General features: G+C 40.1%; 1 protein-coding gene across 1 annotated transcript in view; it reads right to left on the reverse strand.

Moving 5' to 3' along the window:
* The window catches only part of nucks1a (nuclear casein kinase and cyclin-dependent kinase substrate 1a), a 44,008-nt gene extending 29,590 nt beyond the window's left edge, over nt 1-14,418 (reverse strand). The window contains exons 1-4 of the mRNA XM_088309999.1: nt 14,084-14,418; nt 5,212-5,261; nt 437-527; nt 229-239 (exon numbers count right to left, since the gene is read on the reverse strand). Of these exons, the coding sequence (XP_088166125.1) occupies nt 229-239; nt 437-527; nt 5,212-5,261; nt 14,084-14,100 (169 nt within the window). The 5' untranslated portion in view covers nt 14,101-14,418. The remainder of the gene's footprint in view (nt 1-228; nt 240-436; nt 528-5,211; nt 5,262-14,083) is intronic.
* Nucleotides 14,419-20,306: the final 5,888 nt, after the last annotated feature.

Below are 20,306 nucleotides of genomic sequence, written 5' to 3' on the forward strand. Positions count from 1 at the left end.
GATTATGAAGCCTGTCAAACAGGTTTGAAATAAACAGATGAAGGAGACTAGCGGTCATTCACGTGCTAAGCTAACATCGCTAACAGTAGCAATCACGTTATGAAAAAAGTTTGCATGGGGAAACTATCTCGTAAGTATTTGTGCATACCAGTGACAAGCTTCCTCTCAAAGAGTCTTTTCAGCACTAATGGCAACACAGTAACTTGGCTTGTCTAAAACCAAACTGACTCACAATCGTGCTAAATATAAAAAACACAAATCAAATCGCAATCACAATATTGGTCCGAAAAATCGCTGACCCGAGATTGCTAAAAATGGGTGGATTTTGCTCCTCTACTCATATTGCAAAAACACAATATTAACCAGAATGCCATGTTTATTGTAAATAATTTATGGGAGTTGACTTCCCCTTTTACCAGCCCCAATTTTAACTTACCTTTCATCCTGTGAATTCTTTAAGCTCTTGTGCTTCGGCTCACGGTGTGCAGTACGCACCTTCTTGGTTTTAGAATCACCATACTCCTCATCTACAGTGAAAATGCATGCGTTTGAAGAATGATTTACCAATTAGACCATCCATGTAAATCAGACCATCCATCCATTTATGGTGCAAATCCTTATGAGGGTCGCACACTCGTATTCATATACAGGGTGAAAGGCTCAATATAAATAAAGTTGTATTGTAAGGATAATTTACAGTCTTCATTTAACAAAAGAAATATATTTTTGGTACATGGGAGTCTGTTTGCCCAGAGAAAAACCACTCAAGCAGCGCTAAGAACATAACTCCACTCAAGGTTAAAGCCCAGAGTCAAATGCGGAAAAGTGAAGTGGATGTGCTAACCACTTGCACACTGTGCGTCCCAATTCAGAGCAATTTCTCTTCAAAGACAAAATACTGGCGTTACAATGGCCAACTGGTCAGCAGCACATTGTCATTCTTGAGAAAAACATGCATGTTAGATTAACTTGGAAATTATCCTTAATCAGTCTGAGTGTGAATGAGTTTATCTACAGTACGTTTGTCCAAATGTGAATTGTGACTTGTTGGCGACCATTCGAGAATGGACACCACCACAATAAAGACTGGATGATAAATCGCTATTGTATCAATATTTTGATATAAACATTCAAGATATCAAAACTGAAAATTATGATGAGGCATATCAATTAGAGCTGCACGATAAATCGAAATCTAATCGCAAGACAGTGAGGTTTTGTTTTGCTTTTCCTCTTCCCCCCAACCTTTGGCGTTTGCGTGACAGATGAGTTAGCCAACCGAAATTGTCGATACTCGGGTCTTAATGGCGCTGGCCAATCAGTGTTGTTGGCTAACACGTGTTAGTCTGTGCTCCGGAGCCTACAGTCAAAAATATATTTGAATGTATGCCTGTGTATCATTTACTGTGCTTATCCTGCTAACTCTACATTGATGAATCTGTTAGATCAGTAATTCTTAAATGGTGGGGGGGCGCCCCTCTGGGGGGGCACGGTGCGACGCTGAGGTGGGCGCATAGGACCCTGGGGAACATGCTTTTTTTTCCCCACCGTAGTACAGCTGAACGATGCATCATTTTGGGACCGAAAATGGCAATCACAGTTTGAGCTTGTCAAAGCTGTTTGTGCTCCTGCTTCACACAGTAGGTCACGCAGTACTGATTAAAAAAATAAAAAATAAAATAAAATAAATAAATAAATAAAAAAGCCTCGCCCTGTCGCTTGTTGTCCTGAAAGTGATTTCTTTCGCCGCTACTTAAATACCCTGCGCCAAGCTATCTTGTGCCGCAACAGAACGGACTTTATTTGAACTATATGGAAGTCCGTGCACAGCAGCAGCAACAAGCTAGGTGATGGCAAATGAACGACTCTACTAAAAAGTAGCGTGCTAAATGAGGTGGCGAGCAAGGAGGCGCTAAGCGTGCTAATCGCTAAAATAAAATGCTTCGATGTACGCTCGACTTTTAATAGAAGTCTGACTCGTAATGCGATGGGGCGGAGAGCCAGCAGCAATGAACAGGAATGTTGTATTGCAACCATTACGTATCTAAACATAAAATAAAAAGAACACAGAAATGGCTGACGTCATCACAACGAAGAGGTTCGATGTCAAACGTATAGTAACCATAAAAAAAATTAAAAACGTATCGTAAACATACTAAAACTGTTGCTTTCTGTTATTTATATAGAATTTCTGTTTAAAATCCCCTGGCTCTTCTTTTTGACTTTTCTATATTATGTACGTATTAATAATTGTGTATGGTTTGTTAATGTTAATAAAGTTTGTAAAAAAAAACATATAGTAAATATTTATAATCATAAATATTTGCACAACACTGAGTTTCGAGATCCCCACAATAATAGTTCCCAAAATTATATTTATCAATTTAGCTTTGTTAAGGGATAGTTTATTGACAATCTAACATCACAATTCAAAGACAGAAAAAAATTGGTGGTGGGGCGAATCGTTTTCTTCTTGATAGGGGTGTGTGACAGGAAATTGAGAAGCACTGTGTTGGATCATGATAAGAATTATTTTCTTGGTCATGTTATGATGTAACAGTATAGATATCGTCCAAAGTTATAGTCTTAATTGCCTAGACTTCGGATTTAGTTCAACGAGATGCTTTCAGCCAAGGGATGAGATTTGATGCAAGTTAGAAATTGTGAAATACACAAAGGTTTAAAAGAAAATTCAATAGGCTCAAATTTGAGTAAAATATTTGGGTCACACTTGAAATCCGAAGCTGAAGGGGGCAGATAGTTTGCACCTCAACTGGTCCCAGCAGATAAAAGGCCTCGCCTTTGCGCATGCGTGTGCCCCGCATTGTCCATATACAGACATCAAATGTATGTGTCTGGAACAAAGTATAGACCTCTATTTTGGAAAAAGAACTCACCACTTATTATTGTAACCCCCTTTAGATTCAGAGACTGATTTCACAAGGTTTTTCGTCAATTACCCTCTAAACCAGGGGTGGGCAAACTTTTTGATTGGTGGGCCACAATGGGTTCTAAAATTTGACAGAGGTGCCGGACCAGGAGCAGATGGATGGAGTGTTTTGGTAACCTCACGTCATTGGAGAAAAAAAAATACATTTCATTTTAAACGATAATGAACAAAACCTTTACAACAAAATATCTGTCTTTGACACACCACAGTATTTAGAAAATAAAACAATCACAAGGTTTACTCATTTAATTTTTTTCAAGTTTGGCGGGCCGGATTAAAACAATAATAATAATAATAATAATGCCTTTATTAGTCCCACAATGGGGAAATTCGAGATTCGAACCCAGGCCTCCTGGGGAGACTGGGTCCTGAACGCGGCGCCTTAGACCACTCGGCCATCCTGGCAGCCACGAGATTCGAACCCAGGCCTCCTGGGGAGACTGGGTCCGGAACGCGGCGCCTTAGACCACTCGGCCATCCTGGCAGCCACATGTGGCCCCCGGGCCGTAGTTTGGTCACACCTGCTCTAAACCATATAAAATTATTTGACGCGGTTACCCTAGGAGTCATGCAGGCATTTCTCCAGCTGACGATCAGATATACACTCTCAAGAGTGATCCAATAGTTGTGTATCAAAAAAATAAAGCAACAGATCCAGAGACAACACAACTAACGTATTTCAGCGTTTAAAACACCACCAGCAATTTCAGTATGAAGCCTGTCAAACAGATTCGAAATAAACAGATGAAGGGGAGGCAGCAACTACTTTGTCTAGCCCCAAAAAACTAATACAATACAATCGCCAGAAGAGAGCGTCCTGTATTTTTCATCAAATGGTGACATTAGTGATTTGTAATGTTATAATATTGATCAAATTACTTGTCTGAAACTAAACTGACTCAAAATCGTAGTTTTGCGAGCATTGTGACAAGCTTGCATGTGACGTGTGTGGGGGTGTGTGTGCATGTGTGTGCGTGCGAATGCGTGAGGAAGAGTGCAGTTGAGGAGCTGAGCGGATATGCTGGAGTGGCGAGCGAGAAAATGAGGGACAGGTGTAAAGGAAAAGTTGAAGAGTGTATAAAATAAAGCGAGTCAAAGCAGAAATGGATAACTGTAGCATTTTAACATGTAAAATACAAAAAACAAAAATTTAATCATAATTGCTTGTTTGAATAATCTGCATTTTTTTTCCCCCCAAAATCGTGCAGCCCTAATCTCAATCAACTATATGAACTTTCTACACTTGGAGGACATGTACACCTCAACCAACCAACGACATAGTTCCTTTCAAGTTTGCCGTTGATTGGCAGCCAATATATATTTCCCCAGGTTTGCTCCACCTCAGAACTGCATCAGATACCTCTGTCACCAGACTCAATTGCAAGTACAGCTTTAAGTCAATTTCCCAGTTAGAATTGATCCCCTTTATATTTGAGCACTTGACAACTTTGCATGATGCGCTGCCATTTTCAAGTAATTTTACCTTTTTTTTTTTTTTTTGGAAGAATGTTTGGCGCTGCCGACAGTGAATGACTGCAGTACCAGAAGGAAATCAATTTTGGAAAAAAAAATCACCTGCAAACAACAGCAGAAAAAAATATTTTTCTGCGGCATCGAAAATATCCCCAAAAATATACTTTTATTTTACATGCGACACACACCAAACAGAGACCCACAGATGCTTGCCCAACAAACACCAACATACAACGGCAACCAAAATACAAAACAAGTGTTTTTTTAACCTTGCAAAAAAAAAGATCAAGCACACGTGCCTCAATGTAACTTCAGAAGTGAAACATAATGAAAGATAGTGTTATATTAGCCTTCTGTGAACACGTCCTTTCCAATGTCTGCATTACCCTTTTACCCCTCTGCTACCATGTCAATACAGTAATAAAAGGTCAAATTACAGACTTTGCAACCAACAACCATCCGTCGGCGATGATAGGTGGTTGGCGAACAAAAATAACTAAAAAAAAAAAATTACTTTTCTTTTTTTTACGAGACGCAGTACCAAATTGCTCTTATAAACCACTGATCTGCAACTAAAATAGAAGGCTTTTTGGGGAAACAAATAAGTCACATTCTGTTTTAAAAGCAAGTACACACATGGTGTAATAGGACAATTGCAGGTAAAAGCACCTTATAAACAGGTATATATTGCTGCTTAACACAAAAACGTATTAAACACTGGCCCCCACATCCAAGAAGAATCCTAGTTGTAATAGTAATAGACTTAAGAAAAAAAAAAACCCTCTTACCTGCATCGTCAGACTCGTTGAATTGTGAGTAGTTCACCACTTTTCTGTTCCTGCAAGGAGGTGGAAAAAAAACTATTATTTTGATCTGCATTTTTGACAACAGCCTTGCCTTATTTGAATAAGGTCCAGAACGAAAGCATAAATGAAGTAAATTTTATAGTTCAAAACTATCTTAAACTTCTATAATTTGAATGACCAACCAATTACAATGCATATTTTTCAAACAATACCAGCGATAAATCGATTGATCGATGGAAAGAAGATAGATAGAAAGAAGATAGATGGATATCGATTAAAATATTTAATCATAATTAATCGCATTTTTCATAGTTAATCGCACATTTTATTCATTGTATAAAAAAATCCCTCTTTTTTTGTCCCAATATTTTATGGAACTGTAATACCTTTAATATTTGAACATTTATTTTTAAGATAGATAGATAAGATAGATAGATAGATAGATAGATAGATAAGATAGATAAAGATTAGGGCTGCACGATATTGGAAAAAAATTACATTGCGATTTTTGGGGAGGGTGCGATGTACATTGCAATATTAAAACTAGAAACATTTTCACCTGATGACTCAAATAGCTCTGTTTGGGAAGACTTTGCTTTGTTTATTATACAGCTCTGGGATGGCCACTTGATAGAAATAGGGGCGCCAAGGCATTTTATACCTTTTGTCGTCCATGCGGATCTTTTTTTTTTTTTTAAACCTCTCTTTCGTGAAGGCGTTGGTAATAGCATTCAAATGCTCGGACAGGTTTGTTGTATTACCTCGTGTTGCAGCAACAACGGCGAGGCACTGTCGGCAGAGGGTTTTTTGTGTGTTGTATATTCCTTTTTATGGCCGAAATAACTCCAGATTTCAGCGCTTCTGCTGCCTTTGTCAGTACTAGATACGGACGGGTTGCTAGATGTGGACGGGGTCCTTCGGAGGCTGCGCGCTTGCTAATGACGTCACGCTAAACACTTTTTTTTTTTTTTAGCAAGACGGTCTGTGTAGTCTCTACAATGAAGAGCATAGTGTAGCGTGCTGCTTTTATGAAACAAACCTAAAGTTTACGTGTTCTTAAAAAAAAAATTTTTTAAAAAAGATAGATGGAACATCGCACGTCCCACGATGTGACTATTGCACATGCACACAACGCAATCGCGATGTTAAAACCGCATATCGTGCAGGCCTAATAGAGATAGATATATAGATAGAGATAGATGTATATAGATAGCGATATCTAGATAGCAATAGATATAAAGATTGAGATAGATAGACACACACACGCAAGCGCGCGCGCACACGCACACACTTTTTTTTTTTTAAAACAAAGCATTGAATTCAATTCACACAAAGTCACACAAAAGAGCATCTCAACAGCCTTTCTAAGGGATCGAATTGGAGTAATATAAGAAATATAAAATGCCAACATAGTGCAAATAAAATGGGTCAAAAATAATGGGCTGCCACACCGAGGTAGTTGTGGTTACTGAGAGAAGTCCAGTAATCCTCGGTGAGCACGACTGCTTCCACCTTCTCCGCTTCCTGCAAGTCTTGAATGCGGGTTGCAATGACGGATCTCGAGGGCATTTCGTAAGTGCAGTCGTTGGACGCAATAATATGTAAAAAAGTATTGCAGCCAGACCTTCGTCCTCCACGATGCTAACTCGCAGTGGCCACCCACTTAGCTATGGCTTCGACGAGTCTCTTTTTAGTTGATCCATCCACCGGTTTCTGTCGTAAATTATCAATGGATGTCTCGGTTTGACAAGGAGCTGGAGAGTTGGCATCAGCGGTGTGCTTGGACATCAAATGGTATTTTAAACTGGATGTGCTGCGATAGTAGTTCAGTTCACGATGGCAACACACACACATGACTTTGCTCTTCTCAATGACCCCATTAGGTAACTTAAAAATAAAAAAAAAAACTTGCCGTTCAGAATAGAATTTGCGTCATTTTTACCACTCGCCATGATGCTTTTTGTACTATAAACCGGCAAAAACACTGCACAGCAAGCGGAGGCGTGTCCTAAATTTCGCGTGCTTGGTGTTTTTTCCGGTCTCGCAAGATCCGGTAAGGTGTTGGAGTTTTTCCAGCGTCAACGCTACGTCATAGGACTACTATGTTTATTAGGCCCTGATAAGTCTTAATTGCTCGTTGAAAAAATTGACGCCGTTAAAAGGGGGTTGGATTAATCGCATTAATAACGCGTTTTTCTGACACCTCAGATAGATAGATAGATAGATCGATGGAAAGAAGATAGATGGAAAGAAGATAGATAGAAGATAGAAAGATCGATCGATCTCCCTACCTACATACATACATATATTCGGGCTGCACAATTTTAGGAATAAATTGAATTGCAATTTTTTTTTTTTACATGATTTTTTTTATTTCGAATTAATTTCCGATTTTCTTTAAAATGTACAGTGGAATTTACAAACATGACAGAAAATGCATTTTAGCTATTAGGCTATTACTGTAACAGCTCCAGCTGATATGAAATGCACGAAATAAATAAAGTTGTGTTGTACAATAATGCAGACACTAAAGAGGTTTTGTCAGGGCGCCAGTTTTTTTCTTTTTAAAAACAACTTCCTGTCAAGTATTTTGGATTCACGTGGGTGAGTGATATCAATAGAAAATGGTATTGATAAATTATCGATCCAAAAGAAAAAAAAACAACGGAGCAAATTCAAGCCATCACTGCCCTACGCGCCCCCCAAGGACACGCACGGGACGAAACGGCCCGGAGCTCTAGTACACGAGACCTCCGTCGCAAGGGAAGCAGGCGTACGTAGCAGTGAAGCCGCTAACAAGCACCCTCCGCCCGCGGACACGTACGAAACGTGCACCCACCGCGGACACGCACGGGACAAAACGGCCCGTAGCAGCAGCACACGAGAACTTCGTCGCAAGGGAAGCGGGCGTACGTAGCAGTGAAGCTGCTAACAAGCACCCTCCACGGACACGCACTGGACAAAACGGCCTGTAGCACCAGAATTTTTCCGTCTCAATGGAGGCCAGCGTGCGTTGTACATTTTAAAATAAAACTAAGCGGAATTCAGTCCTTTTCCCTGTGTAATTTTCAATAGTTGTAAATTCCTCATTACTGCTCTGTTTATACAGGTATTCGTTTGCTGTTTAATTTGCGTATTTAACAACAGGCATGTTTTCGAGCAGCTAATGGGTCCTTGTATTTATGTCAATTTATGTCGGCATATTGTTGGACAGCTAAGCGGTCCTAAGAGAGACGTATCGAGTTTGTTAGCCGTTAGCTCGGATGCTCGATTGCTACACTTTTCGTCGTCGTGTATGCTCCAGAATGAAAGTGAGTTATTGAGCTCTGTTGAATTGATTGGAGTGCTATTAAAGCTATGTTGTTCTCTATCTCTGTGTCCGGTCACGCTCTTTGATTCGAGTGACTGTTTGGATGAGGTGAACCCCCCCAAATACATACAGTCCCAGCTCTCGCAACAATCGTAAAAAAATTATAATAATAATAATAATAAATAAATATATATATATATATATATATATATATATATATATATATAGAGAGAGAGAGAGAGAGAGAGAGATATCTATAGATATATATCTATAGATATATATCTATAGATATATATCTATAGATATATATCGATATATATACATCTATATCGATATATATCTATATCGATATATATCTATATCGATATATATCTATATCGATATATATCTATAGATGTATATCTATATATATCTAAAGATATATATAGATATATATATATCTATAGATATATATAGATATATATATCTATAGATATACATCTATAGATATATATCGATATAGATATATATCGATATAGATATATATCGATATAGATATATATATATAGATGTATATATATCGATATAGCTACTGGACCCGACGGAATACCAGGCAAGGTCCTCAGAGCATGTGCCCACCAACTGTCGCATGTTTTCTGCAGGATCTTCAACCACTCCCTGGCTCAAGCAGTCATCCCCTCCTGCTTGAAAACTTCTACCATTATTCCTGTTAGGGCTGGGCGATATGACCTCAAATCAACATCGCAGGAAATCGAGCAATTTTACCTCGATAACGATAAATGCACGATAAATTCCCACGTGGACTAAAATCTAAATAAATGCAGGAATTGCATATTGACAGTTTTTTTTATTACCCAACTGGTACACTTTACTTTCAATGAAAAATAAAAGTACAAAAATCATTTGTATGAACATTCCAAATAGCTTGCAGGGTTCGCGGTTAACTTTAAAAACTGCTTGCCCATAGGGCAAGAGCCACTAAAATTTGCCTTGCCCGAGTGGCCAAATTACTTGCCCGACTTGGGCAAGTGACAATTTTTTTTCTCTAAGAATAAAATGTTTATGGTTGTAAAATGTGCGCCACAAATGTAAATAAACATATAATCTGATAAGCATAAATTAATCTTGTTTTCATCATCAACCATGAAACCCTACTCACAACAGCAAATGTATCATCCTGTGCAGTTATTGAAAATGTTAATTGTAGTTTTAATAATTAACAAATCTGCATGTTAAATTGGGAAAATGATATTACAGCAATCCAGATGATCAATTTTAAGTCCAGGAGAGCGTATTAATTGAGGAATCACATGAGTAAATTATGAGTGTGGCAAATTTGTGTCTTCCTTTAAGACCAGTGCCTGTGGTGCTGCCTCCATAAGTTTCATAGCATAAACAGAACACAGTCACTGACACTATGTCAGGTCACATCATGGAGCTAATGAATTAACAGCCAATAATCAAATATTACTCCCTTCCTTACTCACAACTGAATTGTCTACTTAAAAATATTCGCCACTTGTAAACATGCGCAGAAGGTAAGAAAACTTCCGGCTGTCAATTTTCGGCCGAAATATCGTAGGTTTTTGTTGTGTTTTTCAAACTTCAAATGAGGATGCTACTACAGCGAGTTCCAATACTGCGGGATTTATTGACGTCCACTTTAACTCGACATTCACTGAACTAACTGATCCCCGTAGCGCCCGCCCATTGCCCCCGATAAGGCCAATGGACCATACCAAAACATAAGGGGGTGTCTGGGTTAAACCATCACCATACAGTGCAAACAAACAGATCACACCACCGTTTTCGTCAAAATTAAAGATATTTGGCTGCTTTAAAAAATGCTTGCTCGGTCGGGCAAGTTGCCCATAATTTTACCTTGCCCGTGGCCAAATTTCACTTGCCCCGGCCAATCGGGAAGCGGTTAACCGCGAACCCTGAGCTTGCTTTGCATGACTTGAACAATGTCACAAAGAAAAAGGGTACCTCTTGTGAAATCTTTTTCTGCAAATAGATTGCGCCAAGATGCTCTCATGATGTAAATAATGGCAAATAAAAAAACGCTAAATAAAATGAAAGAAAATGTCAATGCAAGCCAAATAAACAAGTGGGCATTATCGGGGAAAATGTGCCGTCTCGAGTACTCTGGTGCGCAGTCGCCACTTGTCATCTATGTAATGCACAGTTAGGCTCAATCAGGGATCCATGTTGCGACCCGACCACAAGTCGGATGTAGATGCAAAATGCTTGACATGTCTAAGCTCCCGGCCCGATGTAGTCCATATCGGGAAATACGGCTTTCATGAAGCGTTTAAATCCTGTGCGCGCCACTGTAACTAGAGGAGCTTTATCTTTAGCTATGTGCTAGGCTATCGCGTCCACCTCTGAGACGTTCTCTCGTATGGTGTCGCCTCCGTTCATGGGCTGTTGTCACTTGTCGAACCTTGCTTCTCACTTTGAACTTTCAGCACAGCATGGTTGTGTTGTGGGAGGTGAAAAAGCTTCTGGATTTGAATCGCCAGCAACGAGAGCGACAGACGGGTGGAGTCACGTGACTAGAGGCGCTGTAGCGGTCTTAAAGGGGCATGAACATTGCCGCAAACAAAAGGCTTTTCTTTTTTATTTTTTTATTCACCGAATTTACCGACATGGGCAAAATGATTTCGGTCATTGTAATAAATTTCGGTAACAGTAAATTTTCGGTTTATCGCCCAGCCCTAATTCCTGTCCCCAAAAAGTCACCCACAGTCCTCCTGAATGACTACCGTCCTGTTGCTCTCACGCCAGTCATCATGAAGGGCTTAGAGAGACTGGTTCTCCAGCACATCAGTGACTGCCTTCCTCCCACTCTGGAGTTTGCATACCGGGCTAACAGATCCACTGAGGACACCATCGACACTGCTCTGCATGTTGTGCTGGGCCACCTGGAACAACAGCAGAGCTATCCCAGGATGCTCTTTGTGGACTACAGCTCGGCATTCAACACAATCATCCCGGACATCCTCCTTGCCAAACTAGACATTCTCGGCCTCCCTGCCCTCACACACATCTGGATTAAGGACTTTCTGACCAACAGACCCCAGACTGTGTCGCTCGGCCCCTACACGTCCTCCACCCGTACGCTGAGCACCGGTTCCCCTAAAGGATGCGTGCTGAGCCCTCTCCTATACGCCCTCTACACCTACGACTGCAGCCCGGCCCACGGTAACAACACCATCGTCAAGTTTGCTGACAATTTGACAGCGGTCGGTCTGATCGCGGGAGGTGACGAGACAGCCTACAAAGAGGAGGTCCAGAGACTGACGGCTTGGTGCGAGGACAACAGACTGCAACTCAACATTGCAAAAACAAAGGAGATCGACTTCAGGAGTAACAAGACGGTGCCGCCCCCCCCCTCTGCATCGAAGGCGTGTGTGTAGAGAGGGTCCACACGTTCAAGTTCCTGGGAGTACAGATCTCCGATGAACTTTCTTGGACACACTTCACCACAGCAGTGGTAAAGAAGGTCCACCAGCGTCTGCACTTCCTTAGAGTCCTCAGGAAATTCAACCTGGACAGGAAGCTGCTGCTGGCCTTCTACCACTCGTCCATCGAGAGCCTGCTGACGTACTGTGTCTCCACCTGGTACAGCGGCTGCACTGAGGCGGACAGAGTGAGGCTCCAGAGGACGGTCAAAACAGCGCAAAGGATTATTGGCTGCCCTCTCCCCTCAGTGTCTGACATCTACACCGCCCGGTGCCTCAGCAGGGCTTTCAATATCGTCAAAGACAATACCCACCCAAACTCACACCTATTTGACCTGATGCAGGCGCTACATGTGCATCAAATCAAGGACTAATAGACTGAGAAACCGTTTCTTTCCAAGAGCCATCTGCATTCTAAACCCTCACACACACACACACACACGACCACCCTTACCTTGCAGAACAGTGACGTGATGTGTTTTTATATAACCTATTTCGTATAATTTTCCATCTCACCATTTATTCTCTTATTTATATAGTTTATATATTTAATTGAATTATTGTTGTTTTGCACTGGAGAGGGGAGCTCTCTAATCTCATTGCACACTTTAGTACAATGACATTTGCCTTGATTTCTGATTTGCCGAATGACAATTTAACCACTTCCTCCTACTTTGTGGGCAATAAATGACTTTTCTTATCAAGACTGCATTAGTGCTCAATGTAAAATTGATGACAATAATATCAATGATGATATACTATATATTGCCCAACTCTAGATGGCAGTAATCCAAATTGTAAACTGTTTGTCAATGCCAAACAAAGAAAATCCCCCAGTCTCAAGAGAATTTAAGTTATAATACACAATACAATTGTAAAGAAATTCATTTTGATATTATTCCGTCATTCCTTCCTGACTAACAAAAATCTATACAACTGCAGTTAATTACTAAATTACATGGCAAATAATTATTAACTATAATAAGACAATTTACTTTTTGTGTTTCCATGAAAATTAAACGCATGCCTGAATTAGATTTTTATTTTGGGTGACAAAACAAAATGCAACACATCAACTATTGATAATTCACTTTTACATCATAAAGACATGATATTGACCCATATCACTGCTCAAATCAAATGGGAAATAGAAACTCAAACTAATAATAAGAACAAAATTGTTTAAAAATTCGAGATTTTTTTATAGACAAAACTACCTTTTAAAGAATTGGACGTTAACTCTTTATTCCACTGATAAAGACATTGATACAGACAGCAAAAAACAATCCAGGGCGAAGTTTGGATTTTTTGTCTTTTTTACTGGCAGTGAGACGCATAATTCCTGCAGATAATAAGTAAGAAAGGTAAATTATCTATTCCAGAACAGGGATAATTTATAGAGAGCTGCACAAAAAAGTCGGAATTTTAAAAACGCAAATAGCCCGTCAGTAGTGGCAGACGCTTTCAAACAAGCCCCCCCTCCACACACACACACACACATACACGCACACAAGGAAAATCACGTGTCCATTCAATGAAAATAAAACCCACTTCACGGTAGAGCATATTTAGTTGAGAGGATGAATTGTATTTATTTAAGTCTAAAAATCTATTTCAATTCATTCATGTTTCCACACAGCTGACAATGTTTTATTTGCCTGCCTTAAAATCAGATTGCGGGCTAACCATGCAGTTTCATGTGGATTTGAAAAATAGGGCAACTCAGAGCCTCCTGCTTGAAAGCATCGGCAATGGAGCAACGATCAGGCCTTGAACAGACGTGGAAACAAATGTTTGCGTCTTTCACACGCCAGGCCTACTTAATAATCAACCATGCAAACTAAACCCAAACAAAAAAAAAACAAGGGAAAAAAATCGATGCGTCCAAATGCCTCTGGGATCCTTGCTCTACTAGCGTGCGCACGCAAGAAGCGAAGCACACGTTCACGTCTACATTTTTTTTCTTCATGAAAAGCATATACAGCAGCCTCCTTCAAGACAATATGGCGGAGGTGTGCAACTACAGTGCGACAGCTACCAACGTCTTTTGCCTAACGCTGTTTGGGGACAGACTCACCTTACTGGTCTTGACATTATTGAGGAACACCGTAACTTTTGAATGGCGATTGCTATGGGGAGACGAAAAAGCAGGCGCAACAAAAATCGACTGTAGAGTCCGCTCTGCTGAAATAGCAAGGCGAGCGAAAAAAAAAAGGCACACGAACCCACGTCCGAGTAAGTGCTTGAAATCAGGAGTATAGTTCCTCTATCCCTAATAACATAAATGTAGAATTTGGACCTTCAGGGACTCAAAACGTTGAATAAAACAAACCGAAATAGCATATTGTGCGCAACCAAACCATAAATTCAAGATGGGTGGGTCATACGAAATAACCGCCCACCCATACTGGGAATTGAAAGGAGAAGCGCGGCCAATCGCTGTTACTATTGGCTTATTTGAACGGACAATTCCGTTTTCATTGGAGGGCTGCGCTGCTTGGTGATTAATTTGAAACATTTTGATGTCCGACTCTTTCTGTCAGGCACGTTGTAGTGGCACTCTATAGAAAACAAAAGGAGGCCTCGAGGTTGAGTGCAAATAAAAAAACTTTACCACCTCAAAATTGTATCTGTAAAACTGACATATGTAATAGATTGGAGAAAAATAAAGAACTGAGGTATCAAAACAAACAGCACAAAGGGGAAGCACTCTGGTCTTCCATCCCACTATCTATCTCTCTCTCTCTCTCTCTCTCTCTCTCTCTCTCTCTCTCTCTCTCTCTCTCTCTCTCTCTCTCTCTCTCTCTCTCTCTCTCTCTCTCTCTCTCTCTCTCTCTCTCTCTCTCTCTCTCTCTCTCTCTCTCTATATATATATATATATATGATGTATATATATATATATATATACATCATATATATCATATATATATATATGTTTCATAATGAATACAAAAATACAAATAAAAAATATATCAGTCAAAACTGCAAAAACCGCTGCTGCTGCTCATTTTATTTTCTTCAGTAAATTGGATGGATAAGTGTTACTGTTAGCAGCATGCATGTATGTATTTGTAGTCGGGCGGGGGAGACAGAGAGGAAAGACAGGGAGCGCAAGAGAGAGCAAGATGTGTAAATGCAAGTCTATAGCAAGTAAAAAAATGTGTGGTAATTGTACATATTATTATAAATTACAGTATGTGCATTCAGCAACCAAAGAGCTCCTTGCATTGTTGGTGCAAAGAAAGGTGAATGAAAGTATTCAGACTGTAGCAATAAAATATATCATATTCGCAATTGTTTACATTTCTGTAATTTACAGGGCGTGGATCTCGAAGTGATGGGGATGCCAGTCAAAAGACATCACAACATCACTTTGACTGTGACCGGTGGACCACTGAACAACAGACTGCCTGCATATGTTTAATATCAACAAGCTGCTCCGGCACATTGCGGATGCGGATGGCACAGACAGCTTTGCTGACAATTATTTTGAGGCAAAACCCACTCAACCCAAAAATGCCAGGTTTGCAAGTACAACAAAACACATTTGTGGTGTGAGACGTGTAGTGTTCCCTTGCACCAAGGAAACTGTTTCATTGTATAGTACACGCAAATAAAAGTGTCATTTGTATTGGGGGAGGGGGGTGGCAGGCAGGGGTTTACACACAAGCGCTTGCATCCACAAACATATGCAGATACTGTCACTCACGCACTTTGATGTATAGTTCCTTTCAGCAATTCAATATTTTCTGTATGTGTAAATAAACTGTAATTTTTTTATGAAAAACACTTGTCGTGCTGTTTTTGTTATTTTATATATTTTAAAATAATGTTTTCCTTTCTTCTTATTATTTTGAATCTAAATAATGTTTTCTTTTTCCTTTCGGTCAGCTCAAACATCGAGATTTAGAAAACCAAAAATAGTAGTCAAAACTGAAATTATGCTTGAAATGCAAGCCGTTAATATCCTTAATGACAAAAAAATTAACGTAGCTCATGTTTTAACTTATTCATTTATTGCAGACAATATAGTTTTAGGTTGTTTTGTTACTTGGGGGGTGACTTGCCTGTCATTTGTGACCCCCTTCATGCAACATCAGCTGATAAAGACGAGTCACAAGACACCATGTGACACAATGAAGAAGGCGAAAGACTTGCCCAAACATGTCAGGTAACAAAACAACCAAAAACAACATTGTCTGCTATAAACTAATTAGGTAAAATATAGATAAGAATAACAAGTCAAAATATACTTCTTACAACTACCACGTGAAAGTTTTGGAAAGACGTGTTAAGGAGTTTCGCCACCTGGAAAAGCTGTCATAGAAACGGGCTCGGGGCTCGGGAACCACCTTCAATCTGCGCTGCCGGGATGAAGACGTTTTTCTGGCCAGTCTGAAAATCAATAACCCGATCCCAACTAGGAACGCGGAACGGACAATCAGAAAGGTGCAGATGACCCTGGTCAAAGAACGAATAAGATTCCCATCTAATAGAGTAAGTATTCCCACCTACGGACCTCTGTCAAACGGAAATTCCCTCACCCGGAAAAAGAACACATGCATTAAATTTTCTACTATATTATATTAACGATCGATTCCTCACAATGGAAATTCTGACATCGAGAACCATAGCGAAAGTCCGCTCCATACAACGGAAAAACTTTGACCGCTCCGCCATGATCGGATACAAAACGGCAACATGTAAATTACGTCTTTGTTATGAGTTTTACTGAAATTGTGAAAGATTTAAAATCCATTCATTAACATTCGTCTGTAGATCATGGCATCCAAACGAAGCAGAACGGTAATGACCGTGAAAGAGAGTGAAATGCATCCGATTAAGCGAAGCGGGATACAAAGCCAGGATGGCCGAGTGGTCTAAGGCGCCGCGTTCAGGACCCAGTCTCCCCAGGAGGCCTGGGTTCGAATCTCGAATTTCCCCATTGTGGGACTAATAAAGGGAATATTATTATTATTATTATTATTAAAGTAAAAACACAAGGAAGCGATTGTGGCTCAGTACAATTCCGGCAGTTTACCTGCTCAGAGAAAATAGCTTGCGGCTTGACGGACGAAGTACAGTGGCGTAAATGGACGTGTCCTGGAATGCTTTAACTGTTGTCATGCAAAAACCTCCCGCTAACTGGACCGCTAATTAGAGAGAAGGCTAGCTCAATAGCGCTATCTATCGGCATAGAGGACTTTGAAGCGTCAAGCTGAGCAATGCCATCATATGAGGTGAGGGAGGGTAGGTTAAGTTAGAGAGTGAGTGAGTGGAAGAAAAAGCTAAAAAAAAAAAAAAAAGTATTTTGTTAACATACCTGCACGTTCATACAGGTGTTGCGAGCATTGTGACAAGCTTGTGTGCGCCGTGAGGAGGAATGCAGTGGCAGCACACTTCACACATGTACCGTAGTCGTTTCCCACATAAGGAAATTCTGTTATACGGAAAGATTGGACCATGCAAATATGATTCCGTGCTAGAGAATACTTACTATAAACTCAACAACATCAGCAGCGATCTACAGCGGCAAATGGAGCAGTTCAAACTCCGGTTTGCCCTCGACAAGGACACGGTAACAATGCTTCATATATTACCAAACAGGAAGCAAAAGCCTTGAAAACACCATCAAAAAATAAAGACATCGCAATCCTCCTGGCATATAAAGGCAGAACCACAGTAATCATGGACACAGACAAATATGAAGAACAGATGCAACAGTTACTACACGATGACTCCTATGAAGTGTTAAAGACACAACAGAAGACTAGAAAAATAAACTCAAAGCACCACTTAAACCACTACGGAACGAAAATGAAATTGACAGACATTCATTCAACCACTTGGTACCCAAAGCAAACATCATCCCCAGGATCTACGGCACCCGAATAACTCATAAACCTGGTACACCTCTCCGCCCCATAGTAGACATAATACAACCTGTCAAAAGAGGGGCACTGTGGAGCCGCGAACCAAGATGGCTGCTTAGCCTTTTGTCTCTGTATAACCCTGCAAGAAAACTACTTGGTGACCCAATATATACTTTTTGCATCACCGGACAAATATGTCTAAAGCCAACCCAGTTAAAGACTGTGAAATATTTACCCAAAAACGCGCCCTTCAGAAGTTAAAAAGTGCCGCGCCAAACGAACAAAACGACGAGGCCGACGTCGATATGTCGGAACTAGCGACGGTGCTTGTGGAGCTAAAATCACTTCGGACTGAAGTCCGCGCTGAATTCTGAGGATTTGGATCCAAGCTTGATAATATTAACAAACGTCTGGAGAAAATGACCACCTCAGTATTGCTTTGGAAAGCAATGTGACGGAAGTTAAAAAAAAAACGTGGCCGCTAATGCCACTCAAATGGAGGAAGCTGAAAACCGGATTGTGTCAGCAGAAGAGCAGCTGGAAAAAAGTAAGATCGACCTATCCCAAGCCATGAAAAGCATTTCTTTTCTCGAATCAAAGATAGATGACCTGGAAAATCGCAGTAGACAAAATAATTTACGACTGATTGGACTTCGAGAGGGCGCAGAGGGAAGCCATTCGTTGATAGAATATATACGGGAGATGCTCCCATGCTGGCTAAAGCTGGATGCTAATCAAGCGTTCATGCTGGAGAGAGACAACCGGACCCTGGCCCCCCCTCGATTGGGTCGGACCCGGCCGATCATCATCCGATTCTTACTATATCAAGATCGGGAACTGGTGTATTGTACAGCCAAACGGTGTGACATCTCTCACGACAGTGACAAGCTTTTTTTCACGGAGGACCTCTCGGCGGAAACCATGAGACAACGGTACGACTTCAATGACATAAAAAAAGTCTTTGTTGAGAGGGTACATTTTGTGGATTTACATACAACCCCTGTAAGATAAGGGTCCTCCACAGAGGAAAAGTTCTTTTTTTCCTCGTCACCGAAAGCTGTAGAGGAGTTCCATCGTGAAAATAGATGCGATGACAAACAATAACACTGCGGTGAGCAAGAGTTTAGTGAAATTGCTGGAACATTTTTTTTTCTTTCTCTTTTGACTTAATTGTATTCTTTTTTTTTAGCTAGGTACTTAAATGCATATCACTTGAAAATCGTTTCAGCTTTTGTTTCACAATCTATATATTTATTGTCTATTAATATCTTTGGGTTAATTGTATATTCAATGCTACAATATGCAGGGTTGCATGACACATTTCTTTTGAATTTTTTTTTTTTTTTGTAACTCCAGGGTCGGGCTACCATAGCTTTAGCTGCTCCTCCTCATGGTGGATCAGTGTTACCCCCATAGTTTAGTTTTGAATGTTAAATTTGTGTCTTTATTTTTTTTGTTTTGTATGTGTGTTATTTTGTGTGATTGTGTGTCAGGCTACTTCATTTGATAAGAAAACAATGGATGTAAAATGTTCTCTATATTGTTGCAAACACTATGTATGGGAAAAGAAATCTAACTAGCCTTAGAAATATATTGGTGACAAGCTGGAATGTTAGAGGATTGCAACAAATAAGCAAATTAAAACAAATCATGAATAGGGTGAAGCAGATTAAATCCAATATCGTATTTTTTCAAGAATCCCATTTGACACCCTCAGACATTAAATTTGTTCGTACCCGATGGCCTGGACAGGTATTGCATGCGTCATATAACAATTATGCAAGAGGGGATATACCATTTCAAATGGAAAAAACAATACCAGACCGGGGAGGTAGATATGTTATTGTTCAAGGCAAAGTACTTTCACTTAAATTGAACTTGGCATGCTTATATGGCCCTAACGAGGATAACCCTAAATTCTTTGAAGATTTATTTCTGACTATGTCTACACTACCTGGAAGTTTTATCATTGGGGGATACTTCAACTGCACTTTGAGCCCCATAATTGATCGCTCTACAGGCCTTGACACCACTAAGACTCAGACTAAGAAATTAATCAAACAAGACATGGATGATTTAAACTTGGTTGATATATGGAGGGAACGGAATCCTGAAAAAAAAGAATACTCGTGTCATTCAGCCGCATTTAAGTCTCGCTCCCGCATTGATTATTTTCTTGTCTCTCGGGGTCTTTTATCCAACATTAAAGATTGCTGGTATGATGGTATTTTACTCAGTGACCACGCCGCTATCTCACTAACTGTGCACATTGAGAACTTTTTTATAATCCACCAAATTGGCATCTGCAAGTGATATGGCTGCAAAATGCTAATTTTGTCAAACATGATACAGGAAGTAAAATTTAAACCTATTTTGAATTGAATACTCATGAAACTTCGGCTGGTATACGATGGGAGGCATTCAAAG

Source organism: Idiotropiscis lumnitzeri, chromosome 11, assembly GCF_059441095.1.
Source record: "Idiotropiscis lumnitzeri isolate Australia: NSW breed Sydney's pygmy pipehorse chromosome 11, RoL_Ilum_1.0, whole genome shotgun sequence".
NCBI classification, from domain to species: domain Eukaryota; kingdom Metazoa; phylum Chordata; class Actinopteri; order Syngnathiformes; family Syngnathidae; genus Idiotropiscis; species Idiotropiscis lumnitzeri.